This window comes from Phodopus roborovskii, unplaced genomic scaffold (genome assembly GCF_943737965.1).
Source record: "Phodopus roborovskii unplaced genomic scaffold, PHOROB, whole genome shotgun sequence".
Classification (NCBI taxonomy): Eukaryota; Metazoa; Chordata; class Mammalia; order Rodentia; family Cricetidae; genus Phodopus; species Phodopus roborovskii.
This window is the reverse complement of record NW_026125711.1, coordinates 1,431,821-1,453,225: the sequence shown is the minus strand read 5'-3', so window position 1 is coordinate 1,453,225 and position 21,405 is coordinate 1,431,821. Positions and strand designations below refer to the sequence as shown.

Here is a 21,405-nt window from a genome sequence, read left to right as displayed (position 1 = left end):
CTATCATTCATACGAAGTGGCAGCCTACAAAATGAAAAAAAAAATCTTTACTAATTGCACATATGACAGAGGATTATTTAGAATATGCAAAGAACTAAAAAAAAAAAGAAAGAAACAGACACCAAGAAAAAAATAACCCAATTAAAATTAGGGTATAATTAAAGTGAAAAACAAATGCCTTGAGGAACACTTTAAAAATGTTCAACATCCATAGCCTTTGGAGAATTGCAGATTAAAACTACTTCGAGATTTCATCTTACGCCAGTCCAAATGGCTAGACTTAATGAAGGCTAACACTTATCTATTGCTGGTGGGAGTGCAACCTTGTACAACCACTATGGAAATCACTGTAGAGGTTTCTTAGGTATGGAGGTGTGAGGTGTGGCTGAGTTAGAGACTGAGAATCAAGCTTTAAGAAACTGTAACATTTGATAAATTTGTCGACAAGGATAAAGCCTTGTAAAATCACCTCCAAAACTTAAAACCCACAAAGAAAGGCTACAGGAAGCGTGTAGTGTTGAAATATTTATTACGGCTATTCAGAGGAGTTAGCACCACTGTCCTAAGTACTAGTGGTACAAATTCGTTTCTGCTCTCTAAAAGCCTACAGTCTAAAGGGAGAGACAGGAAGTATAAACAGCATATCAGAATTGCATACATTAGCATTCTGAAGGACTACTTCCAAATGAGTTCAAATGAGTTGATATCATAGTATAAAGTGGATTTAGCTAAGAGGGGGAAACCAAAGTGAAGGAGACCTTTTCAGATAGAGAAAACATGAGCACTGTGGCTGCATGACTCATTTGCAGATGAGCTTGAGCCTAGGATAAGTGTGGAAGCTGTCAGGAGTCTGAGCCAGTGATGTCCGAAGAAGACAACTCGTATGTAAGGACTTAGAGCTTCATTCCATGAGCAGCAAGACCAACTGGAAGAGGTTCGGTTTGTGGGCTGTTTAAGTGCCCGATATGAGCATAATACTGTGTACACATTATTCTCAGAGTCAGAAGGAAGTCAGGGGGTTACCTATTTAATGTCCACCACCACAGTATCCCTCTCACGGAACTGAGACCATTAGTAGCAGAAACGGTGGCATCTATGAGTTCTGAGGGTCATTCCAGCATGATCCAGAAGAATCCGAGATTGCTTCCCACTAGGTTATATTTTATGAAATATAGAATTGTTTATAAAAGATTTGTATTAATTGTTTGATTCTCATGACAAGCTTATTTGATAAAGAAAATAGCTACCAGCATGTAAGAATATGATCTCATCTTATCCAAAATAGGTAGCATTATCTAATTGATTCACAATGTCATTAGTTTTCTCTGCCTCTTTTTACTCTAACCTATTTTGCTAGAATTTAAGTAATGTTTCTAGATTTGTAAAATGTCTTTAAATATATTATTTATAAGTCTTTGTAACAATATTCTTTTAAGCTTAGCTCAAATAAGGACTTTTCTCAACTAGAAGTCATTTGTTCTATCTACTAATGGGTTTTGCTTGCTATTTCACATTTACCAAACTGATAAATGAAAGATACCAGGACAGGACTGTGTAGTTTTTAAGCACTTTGATTTATTCACATTTAACCCAAGGCATTTTAAAATCAGAAAGATTCTTCATTCATGGCCTTTTCCCAAATAATTTCCTCAGCAAAACTACAATCAACTCAGTGCTGGAGGAGGTGAATTCCATTAATTATCTCTTTAAGACAGGAAATGAATAGCTTGGGGAGAATGAGCTTTCAAAGACATACTTGAGTCTTTACTCAGTTAAGGAGAGTGAGTTACACTAGGATGGAGGGCCACAGTTCTGAAATTGAGACCTGAAGGTTACAGACGGAGTGTGGCATCTTACACTGCCCAGAAGGAGGGGTGTTTTGATCAGAGCCTTGTAAGTGCCTTTGGCCATGATTGAACATCCCCATGTGATATAAGTTAGGTTTCTTTTTTAAGTAGTGGACCTCAAGCTTGTTGTTGAAATTACGTTCTTCAGTAATAATGTGTACTCCCTTTGACAGGCATTTGAAATTTCTCATGATAATTTTTACTTGGTGACAAAATGAGTATCTCTACAAAAGCTTCTATGTATTTAAGAACAACATGGCATTTTGATATATGTATATATAGTAAAGGTGTTAATGACAGTCACACTAATAAGATACTCAATTTCTTCCAAGTTATCTTTTTTATTTCATGGAAAAAGCATCCTGAAACTTACATTCTTAGCAGCAGTCCAGTATGCAATGGAGTGTTGCTCATCATAGTCCTCCTGCTGTATATTAGACCTCTAGATTCACACCCTAGCCTCATGACCATAACTTTGCACCTTTAGTATCATCCTCATGTCCCTGCTTCTAGTAGCCACAATTCTATTTGGTTTCTATGGTAGCATGTTTAGAGTCTGCCTATACATGAGATCATGCAGCATTTTTCATTTCATGTTTCCCTTATTTTACTCAAGATGATGGCCTTCAGGTTCATGTATATTGTCACAGAGTTGTTATTAAAAAGACAAGAAAACATGGTCCACTCAGCCAGGGTTTATGGTGACATCTGTGGCTCATGTTGCCCCAGTGGTCTGTGTGGATGTCGGGGTTCAGCCACCTGAGTCCAGCGCCATTCAGATATGAGTGGCCTATGCTGTCCCCTAATGCCAAGGTGACATCCAGGCCAGACCTGCAGCTGAAGGCTATGTCTGGGTACATGGCCATACTGCAGCCAGGGCCCATGTTCATGTTGAGGTTCTTGTTACCATTGAAGGCCACATGGATGCCCAAGAAGGCTACATGGGGCCAAATTAGTGTTCAAGGGCCACACTGCCACTGGGACTGTGCTGATATGAGTGGTCTGCACTGCTACCTGGGGCAATGGTGACATCCAGATCTGGCTGCTGCAGAGGACCATGTTGGGGTCTGTGGTCCTACCTGGGCAGCCAGGGTCTATGCTGCCACCAATGGTTACAGGAAGCCTGGGGTTGGGGCTGAAACCAGAGACCTTGATAATATTTGAGAGCCATGCCACTACCAAAGCCATCCTGATCTGAGTGGCCTGTGCTTCCACCTGGAGCCAGGATTTCACCTGGCCCCAAGCTGCTGCTGAGGGCCATGTCTGGGTCTGTGGTCCTGCTGAAACTCAGGTCTGTGTTCATGTCTGTGCGGATATGGGAACCATGCATGATGGAATCAGAGCATTATGCTGAGATGACTCTGCCCTTTGCTGGCCCTAGGATAGCTGGCCCTGCCCTTCTCTGGACATGGCAGCAAGATAGCTGGCCCTTACCCTATGGGAAAGCTCCCTTCCCTTTCACACTTGGGAGAGGTGGCTCTACCCCTCACCACTGGGTGAGGAAAAAACGATCCTGATCCTCACTGTTGGGGTAGAGTCAACCCCTGTGACCTGCATTGACCAGTTCAACTATACCACCCAGGCCCACAGCAGGGCCTGGGGTTAGCCCACCCTAACATTTACTCTGTCTAGGACCTGCTGGAGCTCATGAAGGAACTGGCCCTGTGGACCAATATCTGCAGGATCTCCATGACTCATAAGGCCGCAGGATGCCCCAGGGGATCCAGGGATGATGGTGCACCAGAAACCAGAGGCCATGAACCAGACCAATGACTCACTGCAATGGACATTTGCAGGTAAAGCTGATTGGACAAAAGGATATACTTTGTGACACACCATGGCTCCCATTGCCACCAGGACAAATGAAGAGGTGTTGGAGGGAGGGGGAGCCAATGAGATTTTTGTTGTTGTTGTTGTTTTGTTTTTATTCTCTTGTGTTTCTCTTTGTGTTTGTTTTCCTGTTTTGTTTTGATTTTTTTATCTTCATGGGGGGGACTATTGGGGGAGGAGATAATATGGAGGGACTGGGAGGTGAGCAGAATTGGGATATATGATATGAAATTTCCAAAGATTCAATAAGGAAATTATGTTAAAAAATAAGACAAGAAAAATGTTTCTCAGTGTGTACAGAAAAGAGAAGACTTGCACATGGGTAATGAGAAGGTAAAGTAGACCAGCAGTACGTTAGACGCCAGTAAGAAAGTTGTCTGAAAATTGAAGTATGAACACGATGTGACCCAGTGATTTAATACCTAGATAACCTAAGGAAATTAAATCAGTATTTTGAAGAGGTATTTGTATTCTCATGTTCATGTCCCATTAATCTCTGCTGAAAATTAATGTAAAATATTCTAGTTAATTTATTAACAGAGATCCTTGAGCTTAGTGAATTGTTTACAGCTGTGAAAAATCAATAATTGGTTTTGTGTCAGCGAAACAGGGTAAAAAGTTATTATGTATTCTCATTGAATATAAAATAGTATGCAATCATAGATTGACTTATCAATTTCATTAGGACAGAGGCTATACAAGAATGGAGACTTCTAGCTTTTCCACTTTTAAGTGGATGAATAAATCATACCACATACTTTCCAGCTTGTCATTTACAAATAACAAAACATGCTGATACAACTCTAAATTTCTATTTAAAAAATTAAAATTTTCAAAAATTATAGGGCAGTTTTAAAAATTGAATGAAGATTTTTTTTAAAAGTGTATATTTTGGTAGATAAAAGGTGTGTGAAAATATGTAACATATAATATATAATGTGTAACAAGGGACTCCACATCAGAAGATGGGATTGAGGAGTATAGGCTTTCACACAACTCTCCTCAAATTGGAGCCCAAGTAGACAGCATGTGAATTAGGTAGTCATTTCCCATCTGTTCAGAATGGGGCATTTTCTTCAGTTTATATGCACTCATCTTATAAGTGCCCTGTAATTTACCCCAGGATGGGGAATGTGGGTAATGGCAGCATTGTTAATCAGAAATTCTCCATTCTATGAGAAACCCCTTAGTCTGGAAATATTTTAGTGGTAAGTCCAAAGAAATCTATCTGGTGTGAAGAGTAGAATGAGAGAAGGAAAGTCATGGTCTGCAGAAGTCCTGTGATATGTCCAGGGATGAATTCTATAGTCGGCATCATGATAATCAGTTTCTTAATGGGAATGAGACTGATGGAAACATGGAATATTTTCTATAAAAATTATTAGAAAAAATCCATGTACCTTATGACTAACAAAGTTCAAGCATATAATTCAATAGCTTCTTAGTACACTGGAAGAGTCATACAACCATGACGATATTCTAATTTTAAAATGTTTCCATTGTCCTCCAAAGCAATGTCATGCTCCTTATCAATCATTCCTCATTCCCCTTGGCTTTCAGGCCATGATAATCACTAAAATGACCTTTGCCTATATAGATTTCCCTATTTGAAATATTGGGAATAAATTGAATCAGAGAACTCTGTCATTTGCTTTTGGTTCCTTTTCACTTCGTATAAAAAAAATGTTGATGATTCTTCCCTGTTGCAGTACTTATTGGTACACGATCATATCTCATATCTCCCACCCCACCCTCAATTCTCCTTGTATCTGCATCTCCCCAATACATTCCTTCCCAACTTTCCCCTTGTTTTCCCCCTCTGTTTCTTGATAACCCACTAAGTTCAGTTAGTGTTAGCTATGGACTTTCTGTGCTCCAGAATAGAAGAAACCAATATTGTTTTTTTTTCAATGTGTTCAGTGTTATATTAAGCTACAGAAATTCAAGCAGATTAAGACATACATATTCTTATATGTTTTTTGTTCAAGTTCATGTTTTTCTATGTAGATATCCAGCTATATCAATACTATTTATAGAAAAATTATCCTGTCTCAGTATTACGTATGTGGTTTATGTATGCATGGACATGTGCATGTACATGTGTGGAAGACTGTGGGGGCCAGAGGTTAACTCATGATGACATTTCCTCTATTGCTTTGCATCTTGTGTTTTGAGACAAAGTCTCTTCAGTGGACCTGAAACTCACTGATTTGGCTAGAGGCAGGCTGGCCTGTGACCTCTAGAGATCTGCACGTCCACCTCTCAGCACTGGGGATATAGACATATTCTATCACACCCTGGTTTTACACTGATTTATGAGATCTGAACTCAGATTCTCATGCTTGCAAGCACATAACCTACTGAGTCACATCCTCTTCCCCTGTTTTTTTTTTTTTTACCCAGTGCCCTTGTTGAAAAATTACTACAATTTTGAAGGTTTATTTTTAATCTTATTGATTTTCATTTATTTGTATGTATGTCCCTGTGCTTATAAATAACTATCTCCTTTATTGTTGATTTGCAATAAAATTTGAAATTTGGATGCCTAAGTCTTCAACTTTGATCTCTTTAAAGCTAGTTTTAGCTATTCTGAGTCCTGTGCAATTCTGTATGAATTTTAGGATTATACTGTAATTTAGGCAAATAAACTAGTATGAATTTTCATAAGAATTATGTTGAATTTATAAGCCAATTTGAGGTATATAATCATCTTATAAACTATGAATATGGGTATTTTCCTGTTTAGAGCTTCCCAAATTTCTTTTATAAATATTTTATTGTTTTTAATGAAAAAGTCTTAATTTTTGTAAAGTACACATTTCAAGGAATACAGCATGACATGACATTTCTGTATATGAACAGTGTGTAGATCAGATGAGGTAACTGGCATAGCCATAACCTCAAACATTTATCATATCTTTGTAATAGCAACAGTCAAGAATTATTTGATTTCCTTTCAGATTGCTTCTTTGATTCTGTATATTGTTATGATTTGAATGTGTTTCCAAAAAGTATGCTTAAACTTAATTCTTACTGTAACAGTGATGTGAGCTTCCACCCTCAAGACTATATTCCTACTGATTATAAAAGGACTCTCACCTTCTTCTGTCATAAGGTACAGAAAAAAAAGCTCTCACCAGGAGCTGGACCCTTCATCTTGGACTTTTAAGCCTTTAAACTATAATCTAGTACATTTTAATTTATTAAAAATTACCCAGTCTCAGATATATTGTTATAGCAGCTCAAAATTTGCTATAACATATATCAACCTTGCATCTGGAAACTGTATTTGGACAACTGTGATTAATATGAGAAAAACAAAAAATATATTTAGGATAAGCATAGGATCAAGGCTATAAAATAGTTACTCTTCCTGGGTATGTTTGTGACATATTAGTGCTTCCAAACTTTAATATTAAACAAATGAATCTCCCAGGAATTTAATTAAAAGTCAGGTTGTTGTCACAGGCTTTGGGATGAGGCCTGGAATTCTGCCTTTCTAACAATGCTTCAGTATATACTTAGGAGCTTTTATTATTGTCAAATTCAAATTTATTTCAAATTATATTACCTACACTATATTATTCTCCCCATTTTACAGATAAGATGGGAGGGCAGGGTAGTGGAGGGAAGGCTCTGATGTTTCTGCCACTACTTCATCAGTTGATTGTTTTGCCAGGCCAGTTGTTACTTTAGCTTGGGTAAGACTGGTGATTATTTTTATCTTTCAGTAGCAGTAGTAAGAATAGATATCTAAAAGCTATTTCCCTAAGAAAGCTATGGAAGACCCTATTGTTTACTGGTGATAATGAACATCACATTATTAATACCATGCTTAGGGTGTCAGGATATAAGTTTAAGAATATGGATAAGGCTCTGGCCATAATTCTGTGTAGGGAAGACTATAGACAAGTAACCACATTCCTTTCTACTATTTTTCATCACAATATTAGAGGATTTATATTCCATAAGCAAAACATAAGAGACAATTCCTGTTGTCCTTAGCACCTTTTATTGAAGTAAGACCCTTGATGACAATATGGCAGGCACATCAATGTCAGCCAAGCAGGGTATGGTGGAGGACACAAATGCAGAAACAGTAAAATTCAGAAAAACAATAGCATTACATGAGATAGACAACTCCCCAACATTGTAAAGCAAACACTGATTCTTTATCTATATACACTGCCCCATGCCCCACCCCCTTCTAAGGATTCAATCTTCAAAAAATTCTGCCACAGAATTATTATTGGCATACACAGCTCCTCTGGCAATGAGAGGGAGCTGCCAAGTTCCACGTGGGTAGAGGTAGCCAGAAGCACACCTAACTTCTTCTATCTGAGGAGGCTCACTACTAGACAAGTAGCACATTCAGGGAGGCTGGTGTTAAGGTTGTAGTTCTGGTACCCCTTAGGCAGCCTTTATTTTGGCACATGAGGTTAAGTGGCAAACAGAAATATGAATCCAATCTTGAAAGAGGCTTTTTAAAAAACTTTTTCCTTTCCTATGCATCCAATTTCTCCATTTTGGGGGCTTTAATTCCAGTATATCTGTCTCATTCTCTTAGATGCTACTTGGGTATTTACTTCTTTATCTTGGCAGTCTTCCATCATGGGACTTGGTGAGGGCCAATTATCTAGAGCCCTGGGGATGGGGGAAGAATAGGTGTATGCTAGTAATATTGCATTGACTCCCTTCTACCCACCACCCTGCTTTCTTATTATCCAGTGAGATTTATGTAAGTATTTGAAGGGAAAGAGAGGAAGACAAATAACATTTGGATGGGGGTTGCCAATCTTTTGACCTACTTTTATGCTGCTATCTTCTCAGGGGCCTTGGAAGATGGTTGATCCCAGAAATCAAGGCCAGAGAGAGATATCCCATGCCAAGTAGTACTGGCACTTTGCAGCGGTATTCCCCATTGTGGAAATGCCACAGCAGGAGTAGGGCATGCCAGTGTTAGTTTAGTCTATTGAGCTTTGCTACTCAGTATATTTTTGAGGTTATCTTTCAAATACTCTGGAAGCTCAACTCTGTATTCTGAATCCAACTCTACAAACTTTTGAGGTGGGATGAATGACAAGAAAATGAGAATTAAGGCAGTGGCTGTAGCCAATGATACAGCACTTGCTCTGTATACATAAGGCCTTGGGTTCCACCTCCAACAATGCTAAGACAACAAACAAATACAAACCACAGTTAATAGTATTTTTGGTATCATATACTTAAGGTATAATAAACATAACAAAGGCTACAAATACCCAGCCTATGGCTATGATATCCAGCACAATGACTGCTCCTTGCTCTACTATTGCCAAACACATCTTCAAACACATAACTCTCACACACCTTCAAATGACATATCACATAACTCTCACCATCCTAGTATAAGACATTTGAACTTTGATTGTCCTAGAGCCCATTGTTAAAAGAAGGTAAGGCAAGTGTGACCTTTATTCAAAGCATTTGCTCACCTTTCCCAATTTCCCTTTGGGTAAGCTTGCAGCCATCCTGAATAGAACAGCACAGAACAGAACAGCATAACACAGTACAGGACTGGACAGCCCTGCATAGCCCTTCATAGCACACCACTGCATATCACTTCACAGCACACCACTGCACATTTCACAGCACAGCACTGAATAGCACTGCACTGCACAGTACCGCACAGCATAGCATAGACCAGCGGCTACAGAGCGTCATGCTCAGCATAGATTCTGGGGTTATGTTTAAAACAAATTGCAGTCTTCCACTTGAGGGGGGAATGGCATCATTGACTTAGTAACAGTGGTTATTGTAGAGGCAGCAGTACTATAAAAAGTATACCCAGCAACCAACGGAAAAGGTTGCCACTTCTTTAGAATACCCTGCTGGCCAAGATCCTTCCAAAGCTGTGACATGACGTGGAGATAATGGAAGATAGTGACCAGTATCTGTAGCAGCAGTGAAGTTCCTTGGCAAATTCTTTGGTTGAATGAGGTAACACTGCAGCTACAATGAACCTCAGGACCCTGAGGAAGTCAGCAGTAACGTGTGGCGATGCCAGAGCTTGGTTCTTTTAGGCTTCTGTTGTATTGTTAGGGGAGAGCATCTACGATTGTGCCCATTTAGTAAAGAACATAAGACTGAGCTAGAGAAAAGGGCAGTTTGGCAGTCATTCCCCTCTTGCTGTTGCCATTCTGAATGCTTTTCCAAGACTGAAGCTGGCTACCAATACCAGGCCTTGGCAAAAGCAACAGCTTTAGTTCTTTGTACATTAATCTCTGTTAATCCATAGTTTCAGTTCTCACAGTCAACCATGGTTTGGAAATATTTAATGTTGTATGGAGTAAAACAATGGGTAAATTTTAAATTATGTGCCATTCTGAGTAGTGTGACAAAATTTTGCTCCATTCCACATGGATCATGAATCATCTATTTATCCAGTGTATCCATGCTATATAGGCTACCTCTCTTTAGTCACTTATTAGTCCCCTCAGTGATAAGATTAACAATTGTAGTATATACAGGCTTTAGAAATATCTAAGATCTCAGGCATCCACTAGAGGGGAGGTTTGAATACTTAGGCCCAGAAGATGAGGAGAGACACTGTTGTCTAGATCCTGGATGGATCCTACTTTTCTCTGGCTAAAAATACTCTCATAGTTTTGCTTCCTTGAGGCTAGCCGCTGAGAAAGCAGTTGCTTTCTCAAATGGAAGACTGGGTGCCTTCCACACTCGCTTTCATTCATTCATGCATCCTAAATGGTTCAGTTTTAAGAGAGTACTCTGCTTAGAAACAGTGTCCTCTACTCAGGAATGTTATGGTCATCTAGACCCAAAGAAAGTACATAGCCAAGCTATGGTAGGGAGGTTATGATTTCAAGAGGAGAACTTTCTTAGATACTTGAAGCTATGGTATAAGAATTCAATGCCTTGGCACTTGCTTGCCTAGCCAGGATGGACTCAGACTTGTCTACAGATGATGTTTTCCTTCTGACTAACTTCCACCTCTCTAACTGATTTCTTCCTGCCCCCTTAGCTAAAGAAGAAAACACAGAAATAAATAAAACAAAGACCATTTAAAATGAGAATCCTCTCCCCCAATAATGAAGCTATGTCCAGAAGTTGGCTGCAAAAGAAACATTAGAGGTTCAGAGAGGGAAGCCCTGACACATGACTCCTAGTGATTTCAGGGCAAGATACAATTAAAGTAGCAGGTCCATCATCTTAAGACAGGAAGGCCACAGTAATGACACTGTCAACTAGCTGCAGGGCAGGGCAGACATGGAACTACTTCATTTAAGCCTGGGTTTTACTGGAGGAGAGGATGAATACGTGGGTATACCCAACATTTGCTCCTTTTAGATGCAAGTTTTCCTTCTGTGCCTCTTGCTGTGAAGTTTGGGGGAGGGCCTGAAGCTGGTGTCAGGTGAGTGCATTCAAGTCAAGCCAATGTGCATGGACAATGGCTAAGCTAGGTCACTAGCCCTAGGGAAGAGGGAAATTGCACAGACAATTTTGCTGTGGACATTAAAAGGGTAGTGTGGCAAGGGAGCATATCGAGTTTGTGGCATCTTTGGTATACAGAGATGAAGGCACTTTATCGGTTCTATGGGCAGTGAGTGATTCCCACTCACAGGAAAAGACTATGGTACAACCACACCTTGCTTGCAGCTCTGCAAGGTAGAAGTTTGGGGTCTTCCCAGGCTCTCCTCCATGGCTGGCACCATCTGCTAAGTAATTTCTATATACTTGGCTAGCAAGCTGCTACTGAAGGTTGAAAGCACTTTCCATTTTAGGTAGGCAGGGGTGCAGCGGCACCGTCAGAATTAGAAATTGTTGGGCCCCAAGTACAGGCTCTCTTTGAGGCATCTAAGCTGCTCTTCCCCAAGTTTAATCTTCTCTTCCAGCTCTCTTTGTTCAATGATGAGAGCAGATTTCATCTTCACAAAGTGCTGGTAATCTTGGAGCTGGTCCTGAGGCAGGTATCGGGAGACCATGCTGAACACCAGCTTCTCCCTGCGGCCCACGTGCTCCTTCAGCTCCTTGGCATCTGCCAACTGGTTTGTCAGCTGCTGCTTCTTCTCCATCAGTACCAACTGGGGAAGCAGAGGACCGATTAGAGGCCATGTCAATCCCCAGGCATCTGCACAGCAGTCTTTCACCAAGAAAACAGCTACAGAGTAGCTATACATTCTGCTAATTAACCAGCCCTAGATTTCTTGCTCTCCAGTACACATTCACACTCAAACCTCCCCTGTCTGTAGCTGGATAAAGATAAGCATGACAGCAGTTTTGGATAGGGGGTGTGCAATCACATCTCTCCATCTGTAAGTCTGTCTTTAAGCCATGGACCACCACTTGGTTTAGCATCGAGGGAGCCTTTCACAAAGCCAATCTAAGTCCCATCCATTTGCTGAACAAACATCATTGTGGTGTCTCTGTGTGAGTGGACATGCATGGGGGTGTGTAGTTGTGTGTGTGCACGTGTATGGACATCTTACCTTGGATCAAAGTTACTTGTATAGGGGAAGGTAATGGAGTTTAATTTATATATGATCATAGAATGAAATAACCTGTAAAACTGAGGACCTCTTTGCAATTCTAAGGGGATCAGGGACAAATTTGCTGCTGCTGTAATTGCTGTTGCTGTTCCTGCCGCTGTTTCTGCTTCTGCTACCACCCCCACCCCTATCACTGCCATCACCATCAATCACCACCAATAGCAGCTAGCACTGATTCCATATTTGCTCTGTTTTGTATACTATTTTATGCAATTACCTTGGATTATCTCAACCATCACAGAAAGCCCATGAAACAGGTTGCATGCTCATTTCATTTTGTAAATGAAGCAACTAAAACAGAGTAAGCTGCTTATAGCCACACAGCTAACGTGCAGAACAACACTTTCAGGACACTAAAAAGCCACTGCTCATACTCTCAATGCTATTTTCTGTCTCCCTTAAAAGCTAAAGAGGCATTTCTTCCATCTATACCCTCAGGGACAACATTTGTACCTTCTCCTGGTTGGTCTCTGAATCGATGCTATTGAGAGCATTCTCTACCCGGGCCAGTCGTCCAGAGAGTGACAGCAACAGGTTGACCACTTTGTCCAGGTCCCCAATAAACAAGTGATACTTTTCAAGCTCGTTGGATTTGCAGACAGCTTTTAAGTTGGCCTCTACCTCCTCTCCAAGGGCGGAATTGGCATTGATGTCATCCAGTAACCCTCGCTGGGCCTCCCTCAGAACAGAAAGTTTCCGACCAATGCTTTCAATGAGCTGAATCTGAAAGAATTAAACAGAAGACAAAGGATGAACATGGACTTTAATAGAAACAGATCTGAGCTTAGCAGAGCATATGCCTGCATCCCGGCGCTCAAAAGGTAAAGGCAAGAGGGTTACAACCTGGCCTATATACTGAGACCTTGTCTAAAGGACCAGATTAAAAATAGAAGGGGGAGCGTGTAGGAGGGATAGGGGAAGGAAAGACAGGAAGGAGCGATATAGACTAAAACCTGAATAAGTGATAAGCAATTCCAGTTTTCTGAGTAGGTACCTTTCCCCTCTGGTTGGTAGGAATTTGCATGTTACCACCAAAGTTCTTGTATTAGATAAGTGGTACGCATGGCCCAAGCCACATTTGCAAAATGCAACTGAGACTATAATAAATGGGAACTAAGGAGCTTCTGAGAACCTAGATTGGAAAGATTTGTCATCAGATATTTGCTAATCACTTCATATGCTTTCCTTTGGGGTAATGACAGTGTGCTAGGTCCTTACCACCTTGGATCACTTTTGGATAAGAATGAAAATTCTGCAGTCACAATGACTATGTCTGACTTCTCACTCTGCCAGTTTCTATCTACAGGACCATGAATGATTTGACTTCATTGAGCTTCACTTTCTCTCTTTGTAGAAGAATTACAGGTAAGTGCTATCTATGTCCATTGTGCTGAGTGGTAATGATTCAATAATAACTAAAAAGACTTAGCACAGAAAGTATTTAATCAAAGGTAGAGCACTGTTATTTCCACTGGTAAAAATGACCCATTACCTCACTCAAACCATTCAGGTTTAGCTTTCCACTGCACTGTATTCACAACCCTCATTCTTGACTTCCTGAATTGATTCTGGAGTTCCACTTGCTCAGTTTCTCTATACTGGGGCTATTCTTGTTCTTTTTCGAAGGTCCAGCTTTGCTCCTACCCTTCTTATAGGAAAACCTCTTCTAGAAGTATTTTCTCAGTACTTTTTTTCTTTGTGGAGCTTTGAAGTATTTTACTCCTAAGGGTAGAGTTCAGAAGTGTAGTGCTTCTCCAGCATGCATAAGGTATCGACTTCCTTGCATAGAGTTGCAAACAAGCAAACTAAAAAACCACAAACAAAATAGAACACGACTTCTAGAATCAGAACTTCACAGTGTATGGTGGTTTGAATAGGGATGGGTCCCATAGACTCATATATCTGAATGTTTGATCATTAGGGAGTGATTAAGAGGTGTGGCCTTGTTGGAGGAAGTGTGTCACAGGGTGGGCTTTGAGGTTTCAAGAGCTCACACCAAGTCCAGTGCCTCTCTCTTCCTGCTGCTTATGGATCCAGATGTAGAATGTCAGCTGCAATGTTTGTCTGTGTGCAGCCATACTCCCCACCATGATGATAATGGACTAAGCCGCTATAGCTGTAAACAAATCTCAATTAAATGCTTTCCTTTATAAGAGTTGCTGTGGTCATGGTGTCTCTTTACAGCAATAGAAAACTGACTAAGGCAATGTAACTTTAATTTTTTTATAATTCTATTTCATGCGTGTGAGTCTCTCAAGAGAAGTACTGCCTATATGCTAGGTTTTGTTGTTGTTGTTGTTGTTGGTGGTGGTGGTGGTGTGTGTGTGTGTGTGTAAAATGAAACATCCACAGAAAACAATCTAAAAGAGTAAGAGAAGAACAATTTATTTTTGCTCACAGTCTCAGAAGTTTCAGTTCATTGTGGCAGTCGGGAACACAGAGAGTGAGAGCCTGTACTATAGATTTTGTTGCTCTTTATTATATGTAGGCCCTCAGTCTATATGGTGTCATCTACACTCTGGCCATGTCTGGACATGTTTTGTAGTCTCTAGGCACCTATCTATGTAATCAACTTGACAAGATTAAGCACCATGGTCTATTCTTCCAATTTATCGCAGAAATAAGTTGTGTGACTGAACTCACAAGGAAAGCAATGGAGTAGAGTGGAATTCTGAAGTCATATAAACTCCTGGATACCAATCATATCTTCTAAAATCTCTGACACTTTGGTTACAAAGAAGTTTACTTCTTCGTCTATAAACTAGAGAATTCTACCTTTACCCAGGGTGCTGTGACAATTTATAGTAATATGATTGCAGAAGCAAACTATTTGCTGCTTTATCCGAGATAGTAGTGCCCAATGCACATTTACTTGTGCTATCATCGCCATAAACATTATTATTACTAATTTTTTGGTTTTTGAGACAGGGTTTCTCTGTGCTAACAGCCCTAGCTGTCCTAGAACTGTCTCTGTGGACCAGGCTGGCTGCAAACTCACAGAGATCTGCCTGCTTCTGCCTCCTGAGTGCTGGAATTAACAGCATGTGGTTATTATTACTATTATTATAAGGAATTCAGAAATACATGTCTAAGGGGCTGGAGGCTATGTCAGTGCCTGAAATGCTTGCATGTAAGTATGAGGATCACAAGAAGCCAGGCACAGCAGAATATGTATGTAACCCCAGCTTTGGTGGATGATAGAGGAAGAAGGATCCCCAGAGTTCACTGATAATCCAGTCTAACCAATCACTAAGCTTCAAGTTTAGTGAGATCAACAATCTGAAAAAGAATAAGGTAACAAACAATTGAAAAAGAAGCCCAGTGTTGACCTCCACATATATATGTGAACATATATACATCCTGGTACAGATATAGATCAGAATGAGTGCATGTGAGCTAGGAAGCAAGAGAGAGGGAGAGCAAGTGGGTAAGTGAGCAAGAAAGAGAGAAAGAGAAAGCAAGAGCACTTTGTTTAGCTAAGAGGTTCTCAATGGCATGGTGCTATTCTAGATTGCCTACAGCTTTTGTAGCCAGTTTTGCATTTTGGTTAAGATCATGGACTCTAGCAACAGACTGTTTTGAATGTCAGAACTGCCACAAAGCAGTGGTCTGAGCTGTAACACATTACTCAACTTCTGTGTGCTTCAACTTCTCTACAGCAAAAAATAAAAAAAGTAGGATAACACACTCATATCCCAGAGCGGTTACAAGAATTAAATGAACTAAGACACACTTAGGATAGTATCTTATATACAGGAAGTATGCTCCATTCGGTGTTGATTATTATCCTAGTTTAGGTTTCAAGGATGTTAGATTTGGAGTGTTCCTTTCTAACAGTTCATTTGGAAATGTTGAAAGTGACCATGACAAAGTGGTTCCAAGCCTGTTGTCAGGGGAAGTATAGAAATCATTGTTTGCGCTTGGAAGTATAGGGAAAATCACCAAATCTGCCAAGAACCAGGAGCCCAGGGACATGAGTGAGGAAACATAACTAGTTCTCAAACCATTCTCATTTTTTTTGTCACCTCTGACTCTCTTATACAAAAGTTGTTGTTAGTGTCAAAGGATGGTCCACTTGGATTTTCACTTACTCGCCCAGGAAGCCAACCTCTGGGGACTGAGGGAAGACTGAAAATGGAGGGATCACTTGACTTTCCAGAACCTGGGCTCTATAACCTGAACCTTTTGCCTGGGGAAGACATGCAGTGTGTGAAGCTGGCGAATCATCACAGTCTCAGCCAGAGCTGAGCTGTTTTTCTGGAACACTGCAAATTGATGACCTTCCTCTTCTTTATTCCTTATACACAAACACTGCCCTGCCCCACCTGCAGTCATCACAAATCACTCTCTGTTATTCTGTTCTTGGCCATTTCCAGTCATCTCTCTTCCCCTGGCTAGACTTTCATTATATTTGTCCCTGGAAAGGCTAGGCCTTGAATAAGCAAGGAGCAGCTCTGCCATGTTCAAGAAACATAGACTCCAAGGAAGAACATCTGGATCAATAAAATTTGACACTTTCATGGTCCAATTATTTCCCTGACATTTTGCTTCAGATGGGAAATTAGAAGGAGGGCTTCTGAATATGGTCTTATGTTCTCTACAGGTCATGTCCTGAAAGAGAAATATCGGTAGAAGAGCAATTTACATTGTGTTCATATGTCCACAAAATGGTAAATTGGGCCTTTGAGGTTGCTATGACAACTCTATTTGCTTATGAAATAAAATAGGTAAGTGCAAGGGGGTAAAATGATTCCAGGAACTTGATTAAAAACTAGGCTACTGGTACTTAGAAGAAGAAAGGGAGGCTTGGAACAATAACAACAACATCCCCATTTACCTATTTTGTATTTTCAAGAGATAATTGACCATCATTGCAAATAAATAATAGTCTGCCAGCCTATAATTTCTCCTTAGTCAGTCTGTTCTCTCTCCCAGAAACTTACAGAGAATACAAATTAATGACACTACCATTGGCCAGAGCTCTGATGTGCCTTAGGCAGTAAGTTAGATTGCTTAATTCAAAAGGACAGTATGGGAGAGCAGAAATCCCGACCTGCTTCCAGTCCAGGACCCATTATTTAGTATGTAACCCTTTTTTAAAACTGGTTAAAAAAATAAGGGTGACAGTGACACTTACCTTGCAGGGCTAAGGCTGTAACTCAGTGGTAAAACACTGGCCTGGCAAGTACAAGGCACTGGGTTCAGCCTTAGCACTACAAAAGAAAGAATGTGGTGGGGGAGGAGGGAGGGAAGGAGGTTGGTTGGGGATATAGCTCAGTGCAAAGTGCTTCTCTAGCACATGCTAAGCCCCAGGTTTGATCAATACTTCAAAAAATTTCTACTGAGACCCTTTCACACCAAAGGTAGCACCAAATCACCAGTGCAGTACACATAAGGTCCAGGGTTCAATCCCCAGTGACAGACAGACACCTCTACAAGCGGGATGGTTCTGAGGATTAGAGACATAAGGATTAGTGCTCCTATGATTAGGGAGTAGACTGAGGACAGGCTGTTTGATTTCCATACTGAGCCACAGGAGTGAAAGACATGCTAGAGGGTGTGGAAGGGCTAGTTGTCCTTCAGACACTTAGCTAAAAGCTGAAAATCACTGGGACATACCAAAGACTTACCTTTTTTTGAGCCAGTTCATAGTCAACTCCCTCCTCTCCCAGGCCTGCCTCTGCCATCTCAGGCTGCTCTTTTAGCTTATTCAGCAGTTCTGCCTTGGCCACAGAGATATTATAATACGCTGAGTAAGAGGTAGGGTTGCCTGGGGGCCCCGGAGGAGGTGAGAAGTGCTGAAACTCTTGTCTGTGGAAACAAAAGGTGACAGTTTGAGCACTTTTGTTGAGAGAGCACTAATGCTTCTCTTTCCTTGGTTTTCTCTACCTATAACACAACACTACTTTCCCTAGCTACTATAATATGGACCAGAAGGCACTGTTGAAACATGAACAGGTTACATGGAGGCTATCTAAAAGCCAAGTAAAGGACAACTTTAAGAATGCAGAAGTCGATTTCCTTGACCTTTTATGTCCCAGCCCTTAGTAGTTCATAGGACTTTTTATCATTTGCCTCAGAACTTACAAGACCTCAAAGTTGTGGGCTTCTGATGAGAAATGATCCTCCTTAGTTCATGGCCTTCAGGAAGGGACTGAGCCGCCGCAGAGAAAGAAATATGTTCCTCTAAGCCTGGGAACTTCTCCTCTATCTAAGTACAGATCCTACTCAGCCCAGATCTATTTGATCTGCTTCCTTACAAAGGTACCCATGGCTTTCTTCATGCTCTTTTCTTTATCCTCATGTGACTCCTCCTTGAAACAGCCACTCCATTGGGCCTGGACTGTAAAGTGACCTCAGCCATGGTCACCATTTTGAAGGCCAGGATTAGCATCCCTGCCAAGAATTTGCCATAGCCAATCACATTTTTCATGAGTTCTTCTGACACTGTTTCTTGTAGGGCAGCCCTTTGGGCTGAGAACAGACAGCATCTCTCCATTTCCAGCATATTCCCACTAGCCCCAGCCTCCAACATGGTTGCAGAATGTGATGGGGAGGATAAAACCAGTGACACCCAGGGGCTTGACAAGTATGTCAGCAGACCCTGTTGCCTTCAGTTCAATGAAGCCTGTGTGGGAGTGTGAATAATAACTGCCAAAGGTTTGTTCAGAGTTTATGCAAGGGCAAAAGGTCCACCCTTACTTATGTATGTATGCATGCATATAAACATATATGTATATATACACATACAGTGTTGTGCATGTATATATACATATATTCCCTTTGTCTAGCAGCTACTCCTACCACCTGTCTGTGTCACTAGCCTTTTCTAACCTCTAACTGTTTGAAAGGGAAAACAGGAGAAACTCATTAGTCATTTTTGCAGCTATTTGTAGCTCTTAGATAAAGGTCAAATATAATAGCTAAAAAGGCTCCACAGCTATTTACTGATTCATGCTATGCTGTCTCTTAATTCATCACACAAAGGCAACCTGGGCATGCCAATAATCCTCATTCTAGAGACACTTATTTTGCACAGAGGGTTTCAAGCTTAGAACTGTAATACTATATTTTTATCATTTGTTTTCTTATTTTACATATCGATCCCAGTTCCCTCTCCATCCCTACCCCCCCGTTCTCCCTCCCTTCCATTCCCCCCCGACACCCCCCTCTCATCCCATTCTACCCTACTCCATAGGGAGAGTGATACCTTCCAGGAGGGATCATCAAAATCTGTCAAGTCATTGGGAGTAGGGACTAGGCCCTCGCTCCTGCCTCTAGGCTAAGGGAGTATCCCTCCATGGGGGAATGTGCTCCCAAAGTCCTTTTGTGTACCAAGGATACATCCACTGTCAGAGGTCCCTTAGACAGCCCAGGCCTTCTAACTGAGACCCATGTTCAGGGGTCTGAGTCGGTCTAATGCTTGATTCCCAGCTATCGAACTATAATACTATTATATATACAGTGTTTGATATACCCCAAAACTGTTCCCAGACAGGCAACACACATGTGCACACCTCATACATGTGTAATTATAAACACTCACAACTGAATGCTCATCATAACTACTTTACAGAAAGGAAACATGAAGAACAAAGAGGTAAAATTATATTCCTCAGGTAACCAGCCTGTAAACTGCACACCAATGATTTATTCTTTGATAACCTGACTCCACATCTGTGCTTTTATTGTTTATGTGATAGTGACGAACAAACGACTTGGTACTCTAACAAACTCCTATTTGTAAGGAACTTTTGAGCAGGAATATGTCTTTCAGATCAGAAAAAAGAGAATATTATAGAGGGAATACAAAGAAATGAACATTGAGAACTACTATTTATAAGAATTTATGCTAACACCCATGCTCTGAATCAGAAACTGCAACAATCAAAACTCATGACCTACATGGAAAGTCAGTTCCTCAGCAGATAGGGCCCTGCACCATGTTACAATAGAACATATTGAGCACTGTGCTCTGCAGTTCTTTTCCCCATTACCCTCATGAACAGGGAAGAGATTACAAGAAATCTATAGGAACCTAATCTGAATTTGAAAGTAAACATTAAATGTAAGATCAGAACCTTCCACTAAGTACTGAGAGAATGTGCTTTGAGTTTGCAAAGCAAACTAGATCTACACTGGCATCCATTGTTAGCCTGGAGCAACGTCTGATAATCTCCATGACTTCCTCCCATATGTGTTATAGAAACTGTAACTAAAAATTAAATGTGTGGTAAAGATACTGTGGCTTGACATGGCTGCAATTTGGATGTCTTTATTTGTTTTTCACATGGACAACTGTACACATCTACTGGTTTTTAACACTATCTATCTTGTACTTTTCTAGGGTCTGAAGAGAATCTTTTTCAGGACCCGAGATACTGAAATGACACTGTGGGCAATGAAACTGTTGGAGTACCCGAGTTATGGTTCCCTGTGATGTAAGAAAATTACATTTCCTCCCCTAGTTTCAAGTTTCTCATCTGAAAGGTGGAGAGGAATTACTATTAACTCTTTCTTAGATTTGTTAGGGAAGACTAAATCAATGACCTAATAAACCCATCCTAAATTTAAAACACTAATACTACATACACCCAACCTCCCAAACTCTACAACTCAGTAGCACAAAATGTAGAGTGTCCATGGTTTTCTTCTCATTATTGCAGGGCCAACTGGCCCTGCTGTTCCCCAACACCACTAAAGGTTATTGAACAGACTCTTGCTAGCTTTCTACCATTTCTTCTAAATGCATGTTTCTTTGACATCATTTTCAACCCTAAGAAAGAGTACATCATAGGCCAGGAATGATCTGTCCATGAAAAGACTTGAAATCATGCTTAGCACATAGTAAACAGGTGAAGAAACTTCAGCTACAATGGAAATGGTGCTTTTTCTTACATCTTTATCATCAGAAGAGAACATCTAGGATTGATTTTTACAGCTTGAAGCCAAGGCTGAGTGCTAATGAGTGTATTCCCTTGCGCCCCATAGTTTGTTACAAATAAATTGCTGGAGCAGGTTAGAAGATGTTTAGGAATAGCAATTTCTTTCTCAGTGGCCCAGGTGTCAGGAAAATAAAGGTTCAGAAAGGAGGAAAGTCCATAGTCTAGAACTGCTACTTCGAGCACACATTACCCTATAAGAGAGAAGATGATGTTGTAAAGTCCCAGGCAACTAGAAGA

At 40.6% G+C, this 21,405-nt stretch overlaps 1 protein-coding gene across 5 annotated transcripts in view; it reads right to left on the bottom strand.

The window, feature by feature from the left end:
* Nucleotides 1-7,670: 7,670 nt before the first annotated feature.
* Nucleotides 7,671-21,405, bottom strand: part of Shroom4 (shroom family member 4) — a 205,875-nt gene continuing 192,140 nt past the window's right edge. For all 5 annotated transcript variants that reach the window (XM_051178510.1, XM_051178512.1, XM_051178514.1 and 2 more), the window contains 3 exons: nucleotides 17,854-18,034; nucleotides 12,677-12,946; nucleotides 7,671-11,758 (listed from right to left, as the gene is read on the bottom strand). In XM_051178510.1, the coding sequence (XP_051034467.1) occupies nucleotides 11,489-11,758; nucleotides 12,677-12,946; nucleotides 17,854-18,034 (721 nt within the window). In that variant the 3' untranslated portion in view covers nucleotides 7,671-11,488. The remainder of the gene's footprint in view (nucleotides 11,759-12,676; nucleotides 12,947-17,853; nucleotides 18,035-21,405) is intronic.